General features: G+C 36.5%; 1 protein-coding gene across 2 annotated transcripts in view; it reads right to left on the bottom strand.

The window, feature by feature from the left end:
• LOC123315252 (lachesin-like) overlaps nt 1–22627 on the bottom strand; it is a 71515-nt gene that overhangs the window by 34662 nt on the left and 14226 nt on the right. For both annotated transcript variants that reach the window (XM_044900873.1, XM_044900874.1), the window contains exon 2: nt 8223–8320. In XM_044900873.1, coding sequence (XP_044756808.1) covers nt 8223–8320 — 98 coding nt within the window. The remainder of the gene's footprint in view (nt 1–8222; nt 8321–22627) is intronic.

Raw genomic sequence — 22627 nt, 5'->3', positions numbered from 1 at the left:
TTGAAATTCCCATTTCAACCGTTTCCCAAAAAAATTATTTCAAATACTTAAAAATGAAAAATAAAAATGTGTATTCAAAATTTAAAACGTTTTGTTCCTATTGCAAAAGTTGGCAACATCGACTGAAATTTGCGTTGATAATAAAGGACAACAAATACACTATCTAGATGGGATAGACAAAGATGACTGTCTATGAAGTCTGCGACGAACGAGGAAGGTCGTCAAATTTTATGGGATTTTTATGGCCGTTTGCTGTTGAGGCTTGCCAGTGAATACGCGCCTTGTGATGGCTGTGAATAAAAAGCTGATAATTTATAAACAAGCCATTTTATTTTTATTTTCTAGTAGGCGATGTTGCCAAATCGTAAACTAGAAACGATGCGATTTAAATTTTAAAACCTCATTTTTGAAGAATGATTTTGAATAGGTTCCGCGGTGCATTTGAAAAACTCATGAATGAAACTCGTAATTATTCAGTTCAAAGTTGCATATGCTGTGATAACCCAAATTGAGGAGAATTCCCCATTGAACCGGGTCTCATTTCATACTGGGTGGTTTTATGTAAAAATGGGGTCAACCTCCAAAGTAACAAATGCTATCGTGTCCGCGTCTCAAGATATTGATGGTCAAAGGTCATAAAAATCGGTTTTTCGAGAATATCTCGGTTCCTATAGCTTGAATGGAATTTTCACCTATTATGAAAGTTGTAGAAAATAAAATTCTTTACAACCTCTGTTCGAACTTTTTTTCATACAATTAACCGTTTTTGGGGTAGAGCGCGAAGAGTGTGCAGCATAGAGTCATATATGTGTTAATGGAAGGTATAGCGTGAGTTACGGTAATCAGTACCTTGTATAAAGTCAATTTTTTACTAAAATATTATAATTATTAAACAATTTGAGCTACAATAAGGAGAAGACGACGAAGAAGAAGATCACTTGCTTCCATTTACAACATTATTATAATATAAATCAACAATAATTCTGTTAATATTCAAGCACATAGTTTAATAAATGCATTATATGTCATATTCAATGATAAATAAGGATATGTGTGAAATATATTCCCTTACTGTCTTTTAATTATAAAATATAATCAAAATATATAATCAAGAATTGATAATATAGGTATTATATATGTAAATAGTCAAATACAAATGATTAAGTTACCTACTTTGATAAAATACAAATTATTAATAATTAGTACATAAAAAATGGACATTGTTCAATAATTAAAATTTCTTATTAAATAATTGTCTTTATACAATATACTGATAATCGTAACTCACGCTTGACCATGCAAATATGACTGAAAGCTGCGCACTCTTCGCGCTCTACCCTAAAAACGGTTGATCGTATGAAGAAAAATAATTACGAAAGTTGTAGAGAATTTTATACTCTATGAGTTTCATAATGGGTGCAAATCTCATTGAAGCAATAAGAACCGAGATATTCTCGGAAAACCGATTTTATCACCTTTGACCTTCAATATCTTAAAACGCGATAGCATGGTCGCAAAAACAGCTCTGATAGAGGTTATCCTAAGGTTCCAGTCCAACAAAAACCCCTTCAAAATCTAGAATCTATATCCATTAAAGTCACCATATTTTCTTGAAAACTTCTTCGTAGGAAGTCAAATGGAAAAAATAAAAATCAATAGGTACCTACTACAATACCTTACTCAGCATGAAGGCAAATCTTCGTTCTGCACAAAAAATGAAATTGAATAAGAATTATAAACAACCATTCAGAAACCCCATGAAGCGAGGATACGCCAAAACAGTAGGTTGTATGCTTCGTTCAATATTGAACCTCCTGAGTTTCTCGTTTCATGGTGGAAGTGTAGAAAGGAAAATAGCGTTTTATTCTCAACAGCTGTCCCATCTGCCTGTTCATTTAATCTCCGAAAACATAACAATTCGAATTGAAAAGCTTTGACGTAGTCAAAATTGAATCCGTATTCGACAAGGGCCACTGAATAAACACATGTTTTCAATTCAATTGACTTTTAATCGAAGGATTTCACCATTTTCAACAGCGATTTTCATTGAGTTCGTATTGACTCGAACTGAAATGGGAAGAATATAGTGTATAGTATTCATTGCGCGTCTTTGTCGACTCATACAATAAGTTTGATGAAGGTTTACCTCATCCTATAAAATTCTGATATATTTCACCATTGTCTACTCAGTTAGTTGTTAAGATAGCATTGAAATATAACCGAGTCTCTTAGAGCTATAGTATAGCTTATTTTTCAATTAAATACGATCAGTGCACCTTTAAAACTCAATCTTAACAGAGCAATATTTACACACACCGGAAACGAAACAACAAGCGAACAACATCTCAACGAAGTTTGTCCATTTTCTCTTGAACATTCAAACAAATTGGACCTTTTTTTTTATTGTAGCTTGATTTTTTTGGGATATAAATGTACAGATGCCATCTTCAGTCAATTCGTTTCTTATTATAAACAGGGCTGAACAAAAAGCTTAAAGAGTAAAGGTGATTTCACTTGAGAATAAGATCTAGCGAATAAGAATATCATTTGCAAAAAGGATGCAATTTCACTATTTTTTTATATGGGTGAAATCTCAAGCTATGGAGATCAATTTATTATTCATGGATGAAGACGCTCGAACAATTCATAAATTTATTTATGTATTTAAGCAGGAAAATACAGAATTATAAAAGAATATCAATCAACGATTGCCAATATGTTATTGAAACCCAGATTGGTAGTGATAACGAACTACTAAAACCATTAAATCTGAATGAATTTTTTCTCCCAGCTTCAACACCGATTTCATCATTCTAGAAGACGAATTATAAAGCCAATCACAGTGAACCAAGAATTTTCAGAACCATAACTCCTGCGCCCGTTTTTTCAATCAGGCGAACATCCCTATCGACTCTTCTGTACCAAATTTCTAACCCATAAATTGCACGTTTGTTTGGAAGAACACCCATAGGGTGGCACCGAAACCAGTGAACTCCTTTCCATTCTTCAATATAATGTCGTCGAGTGTGAGTGAATTAATAACGTCCAGTTGTTAAAATATCTGCTCCCATTTCTGCACTGCACGGCTATATATTAAACCTTGGGGATCCTAATGAATGAGTTTGTTGGGTTTTATTCCGCTGAACAACTGCGAAGACCGTTGGCTATGTTGAGGAACGGAGGAGCTTCACGTCCTAGCCGCTGAGACTGAAATCAGCAGATTGCAACCTGTTATTGTTTTACCGAGAGCTGTCTCTAGGGCACTGAAAAAAGGCAGGAAATTGTTTTGTTTTCATTTTTATGGAATGGTATGTAGAATGATGATGAAGAGCCGTAATTTTTATTTTCAGGGGTTGGTTCAGTAAAGAAAAGAAGATGTGACCCTGTTTTCCAGGCGGCTACCCATGTTTCGTTATTTTCCCGCATCATGTCCCGTATTTGTTGATCTGTTTAATCGAGAGTGTAGAATTTTGGTCGAACATTTTTCCACTTCGTTGAACAGCATCGACTATACTAGGTACACGTGGAACTGAATGATTTCCGTATGATTATCAAATCGATATACAGAATGTGGCGTAAAGAATGGTTAATATGTTTCTTGCATGTAGAGGTAATTGTGGCGGTTCAGAAAAATATGTTTTACGTTGAAAAATAAAGTCCTTCGGTTTTCGAGATATACGACATTTTCGAAAATTCAAAAATTCACCCTTTGCCACTCTAAATGCAGGAATTTTCTCAATATGTTTTGTGGATAGTATTCCTGGGTAGATGCGCTATTGATTACTATGCATAAATTTTGGGGCACATGCACATCTTTCTTTTTAACAAAGATCTAACTCAAAATTAATATTTTGATTATTGTTTATCGAGTTCAATATATGAAAAAGCTTTTCATTTAAATTCCTATTACAATGAGTCCTGGCATAGTTCAATGAACACCTTATTTCTCGAATTTTTAGCAACTCAAATGACACATGCAAGCAGATGAAAGCATTCATCTATAAGGACTATTAGGAGGTGTAGAGCATGTATACTAACTAACAAAGAAGCTGCAAACCCAGAAGGAGCTGTTTAAATTTTAATTTTTTTTTTGGTAAAACATAGATAGTATAGCAAGGAGTAAATGATTAAAATAAAGAGAAAAGAAACGAACGGTTTACAATTTTTTTCATTAAATTCGTTTGATGGAAAAAATTGTAAACCCTTCGTTTCTTTTCTCTTTATTTTAATCATTAACTCCTTGCTATACTATCTATAAATGTTTTACCAAAAAAATTTAAAATTTAAACAGCTCCTCTGGGTGTTGCATCTTTTTCAGCAGGTTAATTTTGAGATTATTGTGGCCACTTCTGTGAAATTTTATTCAATGAATCGACACTTATTTTTGAATTGTTATGTCTCTCATTTTCTGTCATTAATAAACCCCACAGTTCTGAAATCAGTATCCTTAAGTTAATTACAAGTGATTTAATAAATTTGAGCACTTAAGTAACTAAGAAAAAAGCTCTCGACACATTTGCGATAGAAATTATTTTTTTTTGCAAAAGTGCTAAAATATACTTCATTACTTATAATTAACCCAAAAATGTTCATTTCATAACTGTGAGGTACAATCATGAAGAAAACGAGTGGAATTAAAATTTAAAAATAAGTGAATATCCACAATTTTTTAGCAGTTCATTTGCGGATAATCGTTATGGAAATTTCATTTAAGGACAATCCCATGTATGACGATCTAGAAAATGCTCTTGTGTGGACGCGTAAATTTCCTTCTTGAGCCTGATATGAATCGATGCTTCATGCATCGTATCTGAAACTTCCAAATCCTGAAAGATTCAGAACCTTTCGCTTTTCCATACATAATAATACATGTGGGCGGATTAACGACAGTGACATTCCACATTTTATGATACATCTGTTTGACATTTGAGGCATAATAAAAGCATGAGAATGCTGGGAACCCCATACCCCCTGAGTATATTATAAAATAGAACGCAATATGCAATTCAAATCCAAAACTCCATTGTGTATACTGAAACACCGTACGTAACATATGTTCAGACCAAATGCAATATGAAAATTGAAATTGTTTTCGCCACATGTTACGTTCCCTACTTACTGCCATAAGCGGATATGAATTTCAAAATTAAAAATGTTTGATATATGGCACAGGTAGCGGGTTGTTCCTGTGAATTTCTGCTTTTCGATCGTGTGAGAATATGGAGGCATTTCCGCACATATTTTTCGATCAAATTGCAGGGATGATTGAGAGAGATGGAATATTTCTCAGTAGGGATTTCAATGAGCGGATTTTCATAAAATATTCTCTTGTTGGAATGTGCTATACGATACTGAAGGTTTCGCGAGGCAATATATCAAATAGAAAGTCTATAAAATCACCAAGGAGCTTATTTATATTATTGGTGTTCGAGCACCATTTTCAGAGTTCAATAAGAGATTGACGAATCTAGGAACGATTCTTCTTTATGAAATCGAACTAATGCTAATTCAGTGATTATTTCTCACGAAAACAATAATATTTTGTGAAGTTACTTGGGATACATTCGATACATCCATCATCATCATTGCTGCATCCCGTTACCGGGAATAAATCTACAAAAAGACAAAGAAAAAAAAACCGTTGCGAACAGACTTATAATTTCTTAAGGCTAATTGCGACTGTGTGCCCTCATGTGACTGTAGAGACCCAACCGTGAACTACAGATCCTCCCACACTCCGGGCATGGATAGTCACCAACCAGATCTGGCCGCCGCCGCTGTATCCTGTCTAACGCTAGTTGTTCCCAGTTGTGATTGGCATTAAATGATTTTAGGGATTGATGTAGTACGTCCTTAAACCGCTTATACTGGCCTCCTGGTTTCCGGGCTCCCTCTGTGAATTCGCCATACAAAGCTATTTTGGGGAGTCTTGTGTCTTGCATCCTCAAAATGTGGCCGCTCCATCTGAGTCGGGCCCTCTCGCTATACTTGAGTCTCAATTGTTGTACAACTCGCGCGCTGCAAGACTTCTGCATTCGAAACTTTGGGGAACCATCTGATGTGCATTATTTGTCTTAGATGACGTTGTTGCGTTTGCTCGAGCTGTTTAATATGTCGCCTGTAGGGTGTCCAGGTTTCGCTTCCGTAAAGAAGCGTTGGGAGGACCACTGCTTTTTGAACAGCTGTCTTCGTCTTTAGACTGAGGTCTTGGTTTTGAAACACTCTGTCCTTTAGCTTCCAGAATGCCCGTGATGCCGAATTGACACGGTTGTGTATTTCCGTGTCCAGGTTAGCCCCAGTATTTATAAAGCATCCCAAGTATTTGAACTGTTCGACCTGTTCTAGAGTTTCATTCTCCAGGCTGATATCTGTTTGAAGGCTTTCTGGTGGACTTACCAGGATTTTGGTTTTGTCTATATTGAGTCTAAGGCCAAAAGCTTCGTATATATGTTTATAGGTGTCCAACATTCTCTGTAGATCCTCTGAGCTCCTAGCGATAAGTGCGCAGTCGTCTGCATATTGAAGTTCCGTGATAAACTTTGTACGGGTTTTTGCTCTGAGGCGCTTCAGGTTGAATAGGCCTCCATCAAATCTGAATCTTATTCCAGCACCTCTTACAGGCATACTCATGTCAGCAATTATCGAGACAGCTATGGCAAAAATATTGAAAAGTAAAGGCGCTAACACACAGCCTTGTTTTATTCCAGAGTTGGTTAAGAAATGGTGGGTTTTAGAGCCATTATGCTGTATTCTAGCGGTGTTGTTGGTATGGAGGCTCTTGCACACTGCTAAGAATTTTTCGGGTACTCCAAGGCGTTCCATGATTTTCCATAGCGCTCTACGATTCACCGAGTCGAAGGCCCTACTTAACTGTACACCCAACTGTATACAGGGTGACAATTTTGAAAACTTGCCAGTTGGATGATTTCAGAGAAAATTCCGGAACAGGTCAATTTCTATTTCTTGGGGGTCATATTTTAAGCAGAATTGTGAGCCCAAATCTCCTCAACCCTAGGTGTAGGAGCTATCCCTATTAAATTCTCAATATGGAATAGGGGGTGAGCTATACCTCAATTGAAAGAGCATTTGACCCTCTACATGAATATTATTGTTTGCGAATTTTTATTGAGTACTTGAAGTAGTTATAGGGGCTGACAATTTAAAAACTTGCCAGGCCAATTATGTCTCGACAAGAATGTTTTGAGAGAAAATGCCGGAACAGGTCAATTTTTATTCGGAGGGGGACATGTTTTTAACAGAATTGTTAGCAAAATGTTTCTCAATCTTAGGTGTAGGGGTTGTCACCCCTAAATTCTTAATAAGGAATAGAGGGTGAGCTATACCTCAATTGGAAGACAATAGTATTATGCAGATGGACATATTTTCTTCCGTTTGAGGTTTAGCTCACCCACTATTCCCTATGAAGAATTTGGGGGTGATAGCCCCTACACCTAGTTTTGAGGAGATTTCGGCTTACAATGTTGCTCAAAATATGTCCCTCTCCCTTTAAAAATTGAACTGTCCATTGTCGAGACATGATTGGCCGGGCAAATTTTTAAATTGTCACCTCCTGTAACTACTTCAAGGGATAAAATTTGTAAACCATAGTATTCATGTAGAGGGACAAGTGGTCTTTCAATTGAGGTAAATCTCACCCCCTATTCCCTATTAAGAATTTAGGGGGATAGCTCCTAAACCTAGGGTTGCAGAGATTTCGGCTTATAATTCTGCTCAATATATATCCCCCTCCGAATAAATAGTGACCTGTACCGGCATTTTCACTGAAAACATCCTTGTCGCGACATAATTGGCCTGGCAATTTTTTAAATTGTCAACCTGTATAGAGTATTCTAGAGTTTGAAATTTGTTCGAATGATACAATTTCCTACGAATAAAATATAAATGACCTGCTTTCAAACAAGCTCACTTATGACATGCACATCATGTTTACGAATCATAATGCCGCATTTAAGACCTGGGGCAAAGCTACGTCATTCATGAATCCAAAGTCAACATAATCATCACCGTCGTCGGTTAACTCTGTTTACATTAAGCTGAGCTTTCTAATGGCGCTAAACCATAAGGTTTGTAACTGCGACCGTTTTGATAGTATCCACGTTCAATTAGAAGTTAATTCATCCAATAGAATTATATGGGATGGTCTGAGGCCATTAAGGACAATCCTTCCGTTGAATAAATAAGTTCAATTTCACTCTACTTACTTTGTACGGGTTCAGATTCTCCACTACACAAGTTAATATCGCTTCTCTTCCTACAGCCACTGTGGTGTTCTGGATTGGTTCGGCGAAGCTCGGACTGTCTGCAACAAAAACATAATGAAACAGGAAGGCCCGACCACCTTGATTCCTAATGTCCCTCATGTAACAGATTTTCTGTGAGCTTATCTCATTACAGGGAGTGAATTTTAACAAATGTCACGTGATTAGCTGTTATTCGTCCCCAACGATTTTGGACAGAGCAAGGGCGTTCTCGCAGGTCATTACTTTTGGACCTATCATTGGATGAATTGGAAATGGAAGATGAATTTGTGGGAGAGAATATTTCTCATTGGACCCTGCAGTTTGTGAGGAAATGCAGCATGGTGGATATAAATATTATTATTTTACAAATGTACGAGAATATATTGATATCTAGTTAGCCTAGACCAGTTTCATGTATAAAAAAAATATTGTGTTACCATAGCAACGAACAATAACTCATTAGAAGTGTCTGGGTGAAGTTTGAGGTCGAAATAGTAGACCAGAGTTACCCAATAAATTAAAAGAAAGAAGATGTCTAGCGAAATGGTGAAAATCGAAAAATTGTAGTATCGAGCCATCATCAAGTACCTGTATTTGAAAGATATGCTTGATACCCTTGGTGATCAATATCCTCCGTATGCGACCGTGAAAAATTGTACTGCAAGCTTCAAAAGAGGTAAATTTTTCATTGAAGATGATGACAGATCAGGAAGGCCAGTTTCTGTGTCAGTCCCCGAAAATATCGATGCAGTTCATGACCTGATTTTATCAGACCGTCGAATTGGGCTAATACGGATATCTGAAGCACTGAATATTTCATACGAACGCGTTCATCATATAGTTCACGTCAATTTGGACATGAGAAAAATTGCTGCAAAATGGATCCCCAAATTTTTGAATATTGATCAAAAGCGTGCTAGGGTAGAAGCATCGCGTTCGATCTGTGCTCGATTTGAAAACGATGTAGACTTCTTAAACCGGATTGTAACCATGGATGTGAGTTGGGTACATTTCTACGATCGAGAAACAAAGCAACAATCGATGGAATGGCGACACTCTGGTTCTAAAAGACCTAAGAACTTTCGTGTCTAAAAATCTGCTGGAAAAGTTCTTGCTTCAGTTTTTTGTGATCGCAACGGAGTAATCATGATTGTTTTTTGGACAAGGGTAGAACGATAACCGGAGATTACTATTTGACATTACTGACCACTGTATGGAAGGAAATTAAAGAGAAATGACGCGGAAAGCTATCCAAAGGTGTTTTGTTTTTGCAGGACAACGCCCCTGCAAACAAATCTCATATTGCCATGCAAAAAATTCGTGATTTTTGGGTTGGAATTACTAGAGCACCCCCCATATTCTCCAGATTTGGCTCCATCCGACTATCATCCCTTCCCTTAACTGAAAAAATTTCAAAAGTTCGTTAATTTTCTTCCAACGAGGAGGTAATAGAAGCTGTGGAGGTCTGGTTTGCAGAGCAAGAAGAAAATTTTTTCTTGAGAGGTCTAGAGACGTTGCAGGTTTGCTGTAATAAATATATCCAATTAAGAGGAGAATATGTTGGGGGTTAAAATATTTTGACATTGAAATTTTGTTTGGTTCTATAGTGAGCTAAGAATTTTTCAATATTGCTATGAGCTTGATAAAAATAAAGAAATATTTTACAAACACAAAAGAGTAATGTAACACCTAACCATAGTTCCAAACTGTTCGAAGGCATTCACGTATGGCGTGTCAACAACACTCTCTGGAAGGCGATTCCAAAGATCACGTACGTAGTCGCTCAGAAAATGCATTTCTTGTTTATTTGAGGCTGTTCAAGTAACGTATCAATCGGTTTTTACTTCATACATATATATGGGGGCGTCTGAAATGATGTTATTAGCTGGTTTCCACCCTCAAGATGCACATAAAAGAATAAACATATTCAAAAACTTTCCCAGTCAAACAGCAGAAATGCTATTGAGACGGAAGAAAAAACGGTTAGATTTTCGTTTTTGAAGCCCCACGAAGTAAATATAAGATTCATGTCTTCTCCCCAGGATCATCAATTATTATCCACCGCCAACTCCAACTTTTCCCCATTTTCCCAGTCAGCAAAAACGTTGTGCGGATCCATCATTGCTCATTTATGCTTTATAATTCCCGGAAATTCGCGGTGGTATTATTCGCCCAGATGGTTATCGTAAACATTAATTTCTGTCGAGTTTCAATAAGCTGCAATTTGACAAATTAGGTGAAACGAGCATTCCTCCATGCCTAGAACCCACGGAGCGGCGCCAGTTCCGAATGAAATTGATGCTTGGCGCATTTTTCAATCAATCTTCCTCAAGTAGCAGCCACTACAAACTGAAGCAGCGGTCCTTATTCATTAGATAAGAGACTTTGTTTGCGAGGAAAAGTCCGATAACTCAACCCTTTATTCTACGTGAATGGTTCTGGAGAGGCTGCTTTCATTGGAGAAATCATTTGTGGGAGACTTATGGGAATGCATTATTTAAGCTGGTCTATGAATGCTATCTGGAAGTTTTAAGGATGTTGTGCTCCAGATTTTTCACTTGATAGAGAATACAAAGAAATCATGAAATTTGGTTCGGATTAAAATAGGCTTATTATCAGCCTGATAGGAGATGAAGTAGGACTGTAGTCAATTTTGAAGACTGAATTTGAAATCTTCGCCAAAATTAATTTCTAGTGTGGAGTTGTAGAAACTACGGTCTGACTTTGAACTCCCAGATTCCTGGACTCGAAATTTTCAATGCTATTGATCGTTGGAATTCTGCTTTTCCAACTTTGAATCACGAATTTCTCAAATGAATGCGAACAAAACAGTCTTTTGCGTGGAGGGGCAGACAACAGATTGGTACATTGATCAATCTACCTAAGAAAATCATAAGGGAAATCTTGAAAAGCTAGAAGGTCAATATAGATATCAACTCGATGAAAAATTATAGAATGCATACTGAAAATTTCAGAAGAAGTGCTCACAAATCTGCGTATGAGGTAATATATGATCAGATGTCATTTCAACTATTTCCTACGTGTTCCGCATATGTCGACATTATTTATGTGTTCATTTCCGCTTTCAGAAGAGCATCAGGCAGAATTGCAACTTTCGTACAGGAACTGTATCTAATTCTGCTTATATTCGATAACTATATAGGAACATTTTCCTGGAACAATCCTATGCATGACTTCTAAAAACTCTATAATAATGGAGATGAAAGAGATGATTCTGAAGGTTTCTGTTCATTTCCTAATTGATTGAGATATTTTGACTGAGATTTCACTTCTTGAAATTAGCCTATTTTTATATACTCCTACCATATTGAATGAAATAATACATACCTACATACTAGATGAAGAATTCTTCATTACCTAATGGTGAATTCATAGCCATATGGCATGGTTACAACTACAATAAGTTAAAAAAATCATTATATTCAAGCGAGCAAAGTAACGTTGGGCCAATGCAGTATTTGGAAGGGAATATTGCTCTAGTTATGAATTTGAACCACCGAGACAGCTCTTAAAGTTTAAATGGTTGGGTATACAGGGTGAGTCTTTGACTCGTACAAATATTTCAACAGGAGATTCTTGGGGTCGAAAGAAAAATTTTTTTCTCATGCCATTCTTTCTGAATCAGCTCGGTTTGAAAGATACAGGCTGTTGAAAAACCATGAAAAAATCATTCTCAAAAACCGTTTGATCGACAAGAATAAATTTCGGCATATGGTTCATCATTTAATTGATGAATCTTTTAAGAAGACAAGATATCACCCACGTCTTTCATTATGACCATTACTTACCATGAAAATACCAAAATTCAAAGAGCCCAACTCTTGAAACTAATTAGGACGCTATCTGAAGATTATTTGAACGTTTTGTTTCATGAAAGTATTCGTCATATTTTCTCGTATAATGCGCCGTTTTCAAGAAATTTGATGTTTAAAAATTGAAAAGTATCTGTGAAATTTGAAAGATTGGGTAATTTGCTGAATTCAACTCTGTTTAAAAGATCCACTGATGTGTAGTGTCACTGATTTAGCTTGTTATTCTGAAGGTAATTTTGTTTTTCCAGGGCTGGCCGAGCTCATTATGGAAACTCAAAATGGCTATATATTTTTATCAGGATCGAATCGGTAAAAATGTTGAGAGAAAAAAGTGTTTCTTTTGACCTCAAGAATCTACTGTTGAAATACTTGTATGAGTCAAAGACTTACCGTGTATATCACAAACTGACATCAAGCTGCACAGTAATGGTATGAAAATTCGACGAAAAATTTACAATTTGATTGAAAGATATGTAATAACTTTTTCAGATTCGAAAAAAAATGATCCCACGCTAAAAGAGTAACATAACTTTACAAATAGCTTTCTGATGTATTCGGATCTACATCGTATCTGGTTCGACACATCAAGTTGACAGACAGACACATAAAAGGCAGGCTGATACATATCGATCCGATTGTCAACCAGCCGAACTAATGGTAAACGTGTCAAAGTCGTAATCTTTCGGAAGGATCTGATGGCTGAGTGGACTCCCTTTCCTGATAAACATTCCGCATTTGGCTAAACTGGGCCAAATCCGAGCGTTTGATATGGAACTCGCACGAACGCTACTGAAGAGAAGCATTCGATCTACGTGAACTTTAACCTTGTCTGCGACTACTTCCAAGAAACATCAATCTGAATATGTAGTGTGGTTTCTTACTGATGTGCTTAATTGGATTCATATTTATATTTGAGCCGAAAACAACAACTATTTATAATATTTATTATAAATTCAGAATCGGACTCTAATATACAGGCTGTCTGTAAACAAATGCGAAAAACTTAGGGAGATGATTCCTCGATGAAAATAAGCAGGGGTAGTTCCTATAAATTTTCTTCGAAATTGACCTCACTTCCAAGATACAGCCTTTGGAAGCGATGACGAGTTGACAGTTTTTAATTTTTTTACGGGTTCTAAAATACACTGAATCATAAAACTATACATTATTTATATGAACCACTAAGTAGATGTTACTCACACAATTTTTTTAGGTCTCATAACTTCATTATTAGGGGTTGAAAATAACAACCCCTTATGATTTTCCTTCAAAAATTGTTTTCGAGGGATAGATTTTCGAAAAATAAAATTTTCTCGGTTTTCCATTCAATTCTGGGGAGAAAAAGTCTCTTGCAAAATTTCGATACAGTCGATACTTTTCTCGGAATAAATAAAAACTTACAAACAGTTCTGATAATTGTTCGTTCCATTTCATCGTATAAGTGTTCCATAGAATGACTACCTCCCGCTAAAATACATGCATCAACTCTGTACCTCATAGACCACCGTATACTGCTTGTAAGTTTTTATTTATTTCGAGAAAAGTATCGAATGTATCGAAATTTTGCGGGAGGCTTTTATCTCCAGAATTGAATGAGAAACCATAAGAGAATTTTATTTTTCGAAAATCTATTCCACGAAAACAATTTTTGAAGGAAAATCATAAAGGGTTGTTATTTTCAACCACTAATAATAAAGTTATGAGATCTAAAAAATCTGTTTTGTAGAACCCGTAAAAATATTAAAAACTGTCAACTACACCTGCTTATTTTCATCGAGGAATCATCTCCCTAAGTCCTTCGAATTTGTTTACAGACACCCTGAATAATACAGTTCGATTTTGACAAAATTCCAGAAAAATGTTTTTGTTGCAATACTACACGAAGAAACATCTGCAAAAATACTAAATCTAGTAAGAAAATTCGTGATTTGTGCACTCGGATAATTCACTTCAAAGTGATATAGATATTCAGAAAGAATTCGATTTTCTTAATTCATTAAATTCCTTCTTCAACATTTAGACTCAATCCCCTAATTCTTGAGTCTGACATAAGCATAGACAATCCCGGTCACTCTTTTTTTTTGGTATAGCAGGGGGAAAATCTGCAAGTCAGACGAACCACCCTCTCCTGAGCGGGAACAAGTGGGGGAATTCTCACTCTACTGAGCTCGAGACCCACTAAAAACTCTTAACTGCTTCTAGAATATTGGTTCCGGGCAGTTGCCTATAAACCGTTCATCTCTTAGTCGGTTTTCTTCTAGCACACTATCGTATTGGGATTTATGTGTTTATCCTCTATTTGATAACACTTTATTGGATTTTTCAATAAGTTTCTGTTCTTATTTTAATCTCTTTTTAATTGATCTCTTAGTCTCCTTCGCTAAAAACGCATTCTCCTTTTGTCTTCCCCTGGGTCGTAGTCCACTAGTCTCCTGAGTTCTTGATTCGGATGGTTTTTCGCTGTTTCGAATAATTTCTCTGCTTTTCTGTTCATGAATTCCATTATGGTTTCCCATTTTAGGTCCCTATAAATCTGTCTATTCCTGACATACCAAGGTGCATCTATTGCAAATCGTATCAGCTTGTTTTCAGTGGCCTGAATTCTTTTGATGTGGCTCTTTGCCGCGAAACCCCAGGCAACTGATCCATAAGTCAGTTGAGGCCTAGCAACGGCTTTAATAATCTTCAATTTTGTCTCTTACGACATGTGGCTTCTTCTTCCTATCAGAGGGTAGAGTCTATTCATCGCTGCTTTCGTTTGTCGAATACTTGTTTGATATTATTTTTCCAAGTAAGCCCTTTGTCAAGCGATATTCCTAAAGGACCTACTTGGTCACTTCCCGTCACTCTGGATTGATCTCTAGCTAGTCTAGCTCCATCCTAGCGGTATCATAATCATCCAAGGATTCTATAAGTTGAAAAATTTGGACTCAATAAAGTTCTGTGAAGAAATAAAGCGTCTTAGCTTTGTATGACATATAATTCAATTTTGGGCCCGTCTCCTGTCAATCGAGATCAAAGAATCTTGCACCTTTCTACGTCAAAAACTACCATTCAGCACGTTACAAACATCAGGCCATCCCTCATCACAGCAGGTTCAAATCCTGCCGAATGCCCAGCCTTGAACGTTTCGAACGAATGTCAGTCTTTTCCGTTGAACCGAATAAATCATTTCTGAGGTGTTTATTGAATGTTAACGTTCATGTCATCATTGTTATATCAGAGACGGTTTGTTTGTTTACCCAAGCATCAGCTCTATCTGTTTACCTGGAATATTTGTATTGGCTGCGTGTAAGATTGATAGAATCGATCGACCTTTGTTCCGGTGAGTGGAATGGCACATTATCGAAAGGTGCGTAGGTGGAAAGCAGGTCGACGTATTCAAACCAACTACGTGGATTTTTTCGTGGCAATCTAACGATATGGTCGATTTGGAACAACAAATTTCATTTATGAGTTCAGAGTGACACAATGGAATCATCCTACACTATCGAACAATCATAGCCTCGAATAGAAAGGAAGATTCGAAACTATTTCCTGATGTGTATTGAGAATGCGAGGGATATTCTTCATTCATTGATTTTCAAGGTGATGGTGAATCAGTAATACGAATAAATGAACTCCCTTTATCGGATGACAATGAGTTGTCGTTTCTCATATTACGACCATTTTAATAAATGATAATATATAGAAATATATTGATTCAGATAATGATCGTAATAATTGGTAGTCTACTATTCAATTCCATCGAATTTTGCCAATGCTGTACATTGTACCTGGAAATTGATGGACCTTTTACATGTTTTTCAGGGATGCTGTGGGGTGACTCAGTTTTTAACCTGTGTAAATTTCTCCGGACTAGCTGAATACGTTCATAAATCCATCGCGTTGTGATATTTTGAACAGATCGAATGGCTGATGAGCTCTTTCTTTATTATTCGTTGGCTGTGTTTCCAATACTTTTAAACTCACCGGTATATGTCACTTGAATTTCAGTTTAAGGCACTCGTAAGCAGATATGACAATAGCCGAACTTTCAGGACAAGATAGTGTCCTCGAAATTGTTCCTTCTGCCGTCGCTGCAAAATAACTATCCACAACGAACTGACCCTATACAAAACCATTATTTGTTCGGCTATAATTTATGCCGCTCGGTGTAGGGTACAGGCACTTTCAAACACTAAATTACTCAGATTGTAAATATTCCATCAGGACCATCTTTCAAACAAGCCCTGGACTAAAACAATCCCTCCTCACTATACAAGCGTCCCAAGATTGATCTTCAACATAGTCCTTATTATCACTGAATAGTCTGTAATTGACGAGGAATTGATATGTTTTTTTTTTCACGGGACAACTCGTTGTGCCTTCTAGTCTTTTCAGAAACTGCCCGAAAGGCTACAGTTGCGTTATATTTCTCATCCTGGATTTCCCATTTTCGATTGAGTTACAGAGGTCTAAGAACCTCCTCCTCTTCGGGGCAGAAGCCCTCTCATATCATTTATGGATTCTGGGGTAGGTTGATGATTATCTAATCTTCTTAGGAGCATGCATGTTCTATGCAATTCAAATCTGGTTAGTGCGGAGGTATAGGTAAATGTGGAATACCAAGCTCCTCGCGCGCATTCTCAACTATATGGCTGCACGGTGCGGTCTAGCGTTATCGTCTAGAAATTGAAAAGTTTCATCAATAGCAGCGTGAAAATTTGGCATTGTCAATGACATGCTCCCCATAGTGTAAGGCGGTCATATTCCCAGGACAAATGTGTAGATCTGTGCGCCCGTTGAAACATATCCCGGCCCATACCATAACACTACTCCCACGGAATGGATGAACTTCTTGGACATAGCGACGATTACGGGGTATGCGTAGGATTTTCCATACACTTATGCTTCGAGAATCTGAAAATCTTCCATATCTGGATTCATCAGTAACAAGGACACTACACCATTGATCGTTCCATTTGATATGTTGCCTTGCCCATTTCAGTATTTGACTCTTATGGTCACGTGTTAATGGAACTCCTCTTAATGGACGTCTAGAACCTAGATTCACCTCTCTTAAATGTCATCTGATGGTTTCGATGGAAACTTGGACCCCATCTGCATTTTGCAGAGTATTCCGTAGCATTCTACACGTAGATGAAGGGTTTCTTCTCGCCGAAACGGTGATGAAACGATCCTAAGCAGGTGTTGTTTTTCGTCGCCCACCAAGCCTTGGTCTGTCCAACACGGAACCTGTCTCCCTGAACCTATTCCAAAGTCAAGATATCACACTTTGGCTGACTTGGAGCCTTTCCGTTACAACAACCTGAGTTAAGCCACCCTGTAGCATTCCGATAGCCCTATTAGCCTCAGCGTTTGTTAATTTACGTCTTGGCATTTTCAGAAAACTCGTTTCAAATCGAAGCCGTTGATAAACTGACTTCATTTCAAACTAAGAACATTCATGAAGCATATGCAAAGAACCGTACTTCAGAAAAAAGGCGACCAGATTGACGAAATGTCTCATACTGACTTTTATTGGATCGATTCAATTGAGTTTTAAATGATTTTACAGCGATTTTCTCGAAGATTACATACTTTTAAAAACGATCGAATATGATATCCCTAACTCTTGTAGAGCAGTTTATAAAAAAATATACAACAGTTCAAAAAAGTAAAAAACTTCTCGGAAATAAGGGAGAGTGACTCTGAAATAGAAAATATGTATTTCATACGCTGATACATCTGATGATGAAAACCTTGACATAGACAATCGTTGGTCCTTAGAAATGTTTTTCCTGATAAACAAACTTATGGTCAAGTCTCTCTCACCCCCTGTTCAACTCTCCCATGGGTTAGGGAGACATGAGCCAATTTTCGAATCTTAGAAAAAGAATTGCTGCACTCCAAATAATTATCTCACAATCACTCTACTATTATCTATCGTTACCTATATTCATGCAGAGTATCTTCACGCTAAAAAATTAGTTGCTACCATTTACATATACAACTTAGGTGGCTTCAGAGTGAAAAGGGGTTCAACTCTCCCGAAATCCCCATAACTATGATTCCTTCACGAAATCTATAAAACGATCGTTTACTTGAAAACAGCTGATAACATTGTCGAAATTGAAAAGTCAGTGTTTTCTTCACATTATTCGTTTTAGAATTAATTAACCTAAGTTGTTTTCGGAACTTCCTTCATTGTCAGTAATAGCGCAAGATAACGAAAAATCTCGACGATCTTCAGCACCGTCATGTCCTGCTAATAGCCCCCAACTTTTCCCAGATACAACGTCGAATGATATCAGAAATGTCGCTATTAGTTGTCGGTATATTGCGCCGAGACTCCAGAAACGACATCAGAGATCCTCCGTCAGACGCTATAACAGCACAAGTCATTAGAAACGATAACAATAAGGCCTTATTCACGAGGTCTACCTGACGAGATACCCCGCGGCAAGAAACAGCAATAGAAATATTCCAATTACACGTGTTGCCGGCCGTCGTTATTAGCGTCTCTGGAAGGCTCCAGGCAACGTTCGGAATTCAAACGGTGCAAGATTAAGACATCCGACGTGGCTCCTCTTCCAATCCGCATGGAACAATAGCGTTTTCGGATCGTTCGTAGTAACCGGTGAGACTGCTAACAAAGCGCCCTGCTCGTGAAATAATTTGTGGTGTGTGTGCTGTTTTTTTTTTCGCCGAATTATAACGGCGCCGAGGCTGGGATTCGTGTCAGCCTCAGTATTCGAACCTTTGTTCTCTGGTGGAGAAAACGATGAAAAATTACGGTTTGCTATATTCTGCGGAAGTTTTGTTGTGGGGTAGGGAAAGTAAAGCGCTTTCGGGGAGTGAAATATATCGAATAATCGCGGGTAGGCGGTTCTCGAGTTTTGGAGTATCAAGACAGTACGTTGTAGTGAAGAGGATGGTTGATGGAGTTTTTTGTAGTTGGTGTTGTATTTATATCTCATACGCGTTTTGAGTTTGTTGGGTAGTGTGGTTTCTCCTCTTAGTATAGGATTTGAAGAACTTTGAATCAACCGAAAATATTTCTTTATGTCACAAGATGTGAATTCACAATAAACTGCTGGTCAAAAGTTGATTTTTACTTCAGAATACCCGAACTATTGAGAAGAATAAGAACAAGATAACATAAAGATTTGTTTTTCAATTGTGAATTCCCAATCATCCTAATAACAGTCACATTTTGGCAGTGTGTGCTAACTTTAGTTCATTGTTTATCAATATTATCAGCTATAAATTGAATTAAATTACAAAAAATGACACATGTGATAAATTTTTCAGCTAAATTTCGCCCGTAGTATACGGACAAAATGACACATCTACCTGCCATTTTCTACGGCATCGTGTTTTAGCCAGCGTAATAGGTACTACATATTTCTAAAACGCAAGGAAGCAGAAGTTTGCAAGGTTTGCATTATCAATAAGCGCTGCAGAAGTCAATAACAGATACTGATTACAGTTCCGATAAGCAATTAGCTCATCAGAAATACACATTTTCATAAATCATACGAGGATGTATTGATATCTAGTTAGCCTAGACCAGTTCCATACATAGAAAAATATTGTGTTGCTATAGCAACGAACAATAACTAAATAGAAGTGTCAGTGTGAAGTTTGAGGTCAAAAAAGTAATCTAAAACTACGCAATAAATTGAAAGATAGAAGATGTCCACCGAAATTGTGACAATCGAAAAATTGGAGAATCGAGCCATCATCAAGTACCTGTATTTAAAAGGGCTAAGGGGTAAGCAGATTAACGAAGATATGCTTAATACCCTTGGTGATCAATATCCTTCGTATGCGACCGTGAAAAATTGGACTGCAAGCTTCAAAAGAGGTAAATTTTCCATTGAAGATGATGACCAATCTGGAAGGCCAGTTTTTGTATCAGTCCCCGAAAATATTGATGCAGTTCATGACAAGATTTTATCAAACCGTCGAATTGAGCAAAAACGAATATCTGAAGCACTGAATATTTCATACGAACGCGTTCATCATTTAGTACACGTCAATTTGGACATGAGAAAAATTGCCGCAAAATGGATCCCCAAATGTTTGAATGTTGACCAAAAGCATGCAAGGGTAGAAGCACCGCGTTCTATCTCTGCTCGATTTGAAATCGATGTAGACTTCTCAAAATAAATTGTGAATAAGAGTTTGGTGCATTTCTACGATCCAGAAACAAAGCAACAGTCGATAGAATGGCGATACTCTGGTTCTCCAAGATCTAAGAAGATTCCTGTCCAAAAATCTGCTGGAAAAGTTCTTGCTTCTGTTTTTTTGGATTGCCATGGAGTAATCTTGATTTATTTTTTGGATGAGGGTAGAACAATAACCGGAGATTGCTGTTCGACATTACTGACCACTCTACGGAAAAAAATTGAAGAGAAAAAACGCGGAAAGCTATCCAAAGGTGTTTTGTTTCTGCAGGATATCGCGACAACGCCCCTGCACACAAATCTCATGTTGCCATGCAAAAAATTCGTGATTTAGGGTTTGAATTACTAGAACACCCCTCTTATTCACCAGATTTGGCTCCATACGACTATCATCTCTTTCCTCAACTGAAAAAAGTTTAAAAGGTCGTAAATTTTCTTCCAACGAGGAGGTTATAAAAGCTGTGAAGGTCTGCTTTGCAGAGCATGAAGAAATTTTTTTTTTTAAGGTCTAAAGATGTTGCAGGTTCGCTGTAATAAATGTATCCAATTAAGAGGAGATCATGTTGAGGAATAAAATAATTTGACATTGAAATTTTGTTTGGTTCAATAGTATGCTAAGAATTTTTCAATATATCCTCGTACACTGAGAGAACGAAATAGTGAAATTACAGTGAAAATCTTGGGTTATTTGTGACCAACGATAATCACTGGAATTTTACAAGGAATATTCTGAAACGAAAACCTTGTAAAATCACAGAAAATATAAATCACAAGTTGGTTGTGATTTCACATGACCTTTTTTCTAATGATTTTTCTAGAAGCTAAACCTGTGAATACTCATTGTGAAATCACAAAAGAATTTTATGGTATCAACTGTAAAATTACATTTATTCTGTGAATTCGCAAAGGATTATTACAGAAATAAATTGTAAAATTAAAAAATTTTGGAAAATTACAGGATTCATTGTGGAATCACCTCTCGTTCTCGCGAAAATACGTCGTGAAATTTAGCATCAATTAGACCGTAAAATACTATAATGTTGTGAATAAACAGAGCAGATTCACAGAATTTAATTGTGAATTTCAAGTATTTGTTAAAATTCCAGAATTCATTGTAGAATTACCCCACACCCTTTTAAAATTACCTCGTGAAATAACCATGAAAATTACTGGATAACTGTCTTTATTTTGTTATTGATCAAAGTAGTTGTAGGTACAGAACTAAATTGTGAATTTCAAAAATTCAATAAATTTGGCACAATCACTGCCTAAAATATACACTTCAATATGGAAAAAAACATTAAATTAAATAAAAAACAACAATCACAACATAAAATATTGTCATCAATATGGAAAACAAAAAATTTGAAACATTATATCAGTTAAAAAATAACCACAACATGAAATTAATATATTCTTCAATATAAAAAACAATATGAAACATTACATCAAACAAAAACAACAACCACAAATATCATCTAAAATGATACACATTTTTTTCAAAATATAAAAAAAATCAACATATGTAATTGTGAAGCATTCAACTATGAAATATCAGCTTCTGAAAATATTGATATAAGTATGCGCTTATTTAGCGGTTCATATCATAAGAGTATAAAATAAAAACTCAAAAACAAAGTATACCTAGTCTTTTTCCAACAAAAAAAGACACAACCCTCTGGAATAGATAAATGTATGAATTTGTTTTCTATAAAACTTGCTTTTGTCGTGCTTGACTCACTTCCAGAATCCAGATGAATGTTGAAATGCATCCTTCGGAACATCTCCATAGATTAGATTGAGGGCCTCCCTGAATACTTAGGTTGTAAACACATATCGTTTTTCCATAAAGAATTCGTATCGGTGGATTATTCCTGAAAAAAAAAATGAAATAAGTAGGTATCCAATAAGCAATATTTCGATAAAGAATAATTGAATAATAAGTTGTATGCATACGGTGTTCAATTTTTTTCATTAGTATCTGCCAAAGGTAAATCACAAATCGAAAAAATAAACATCGCTTTCAAAAAATGTGAACTATCTACTTACCAGTATATATTTCTTTTGTCACACACTTGAAACCTTCAAGGAGCTTGGAAGGCAAAAAAACTTGGAACTTGAAAGAACTAAATCATAGGAAACAAAAAACTGAACCATGTATAACTCTTCGCACTTCAAAGTTCTTGAAGACACAGTGGATCATTCCAGAATGAATTGGGTTATAGGGTAAGTTAGTGAGTATCTACGATAGGATATGGGATTGGGCAACGAGCAGGTGCCAGTTGCAGGAAAGGTTTTGATTGGCCACGGAATGAATCCAGAAACAGATAAAAGTTGTGATTTTACAATTGCATTATGA

This window comes from Coccinella septempunctata, chromosome 6, assembly GCF_907165205.1.
Source record: "Coccinella septempunctata chromosome 6, icCocSept1.1, whole genome shotgun sequence".
In the NCBI taxonomy this organism is placed as follows: Eukaryota; Metazoa; Arthropoda; class Insecta; order Coleoptera; family Coccinellidae; genus Coccinella; species Coccinella septempunctata.
This window is presented reverse-complemented; position numbering and strand designations above follow the sequence as displayed.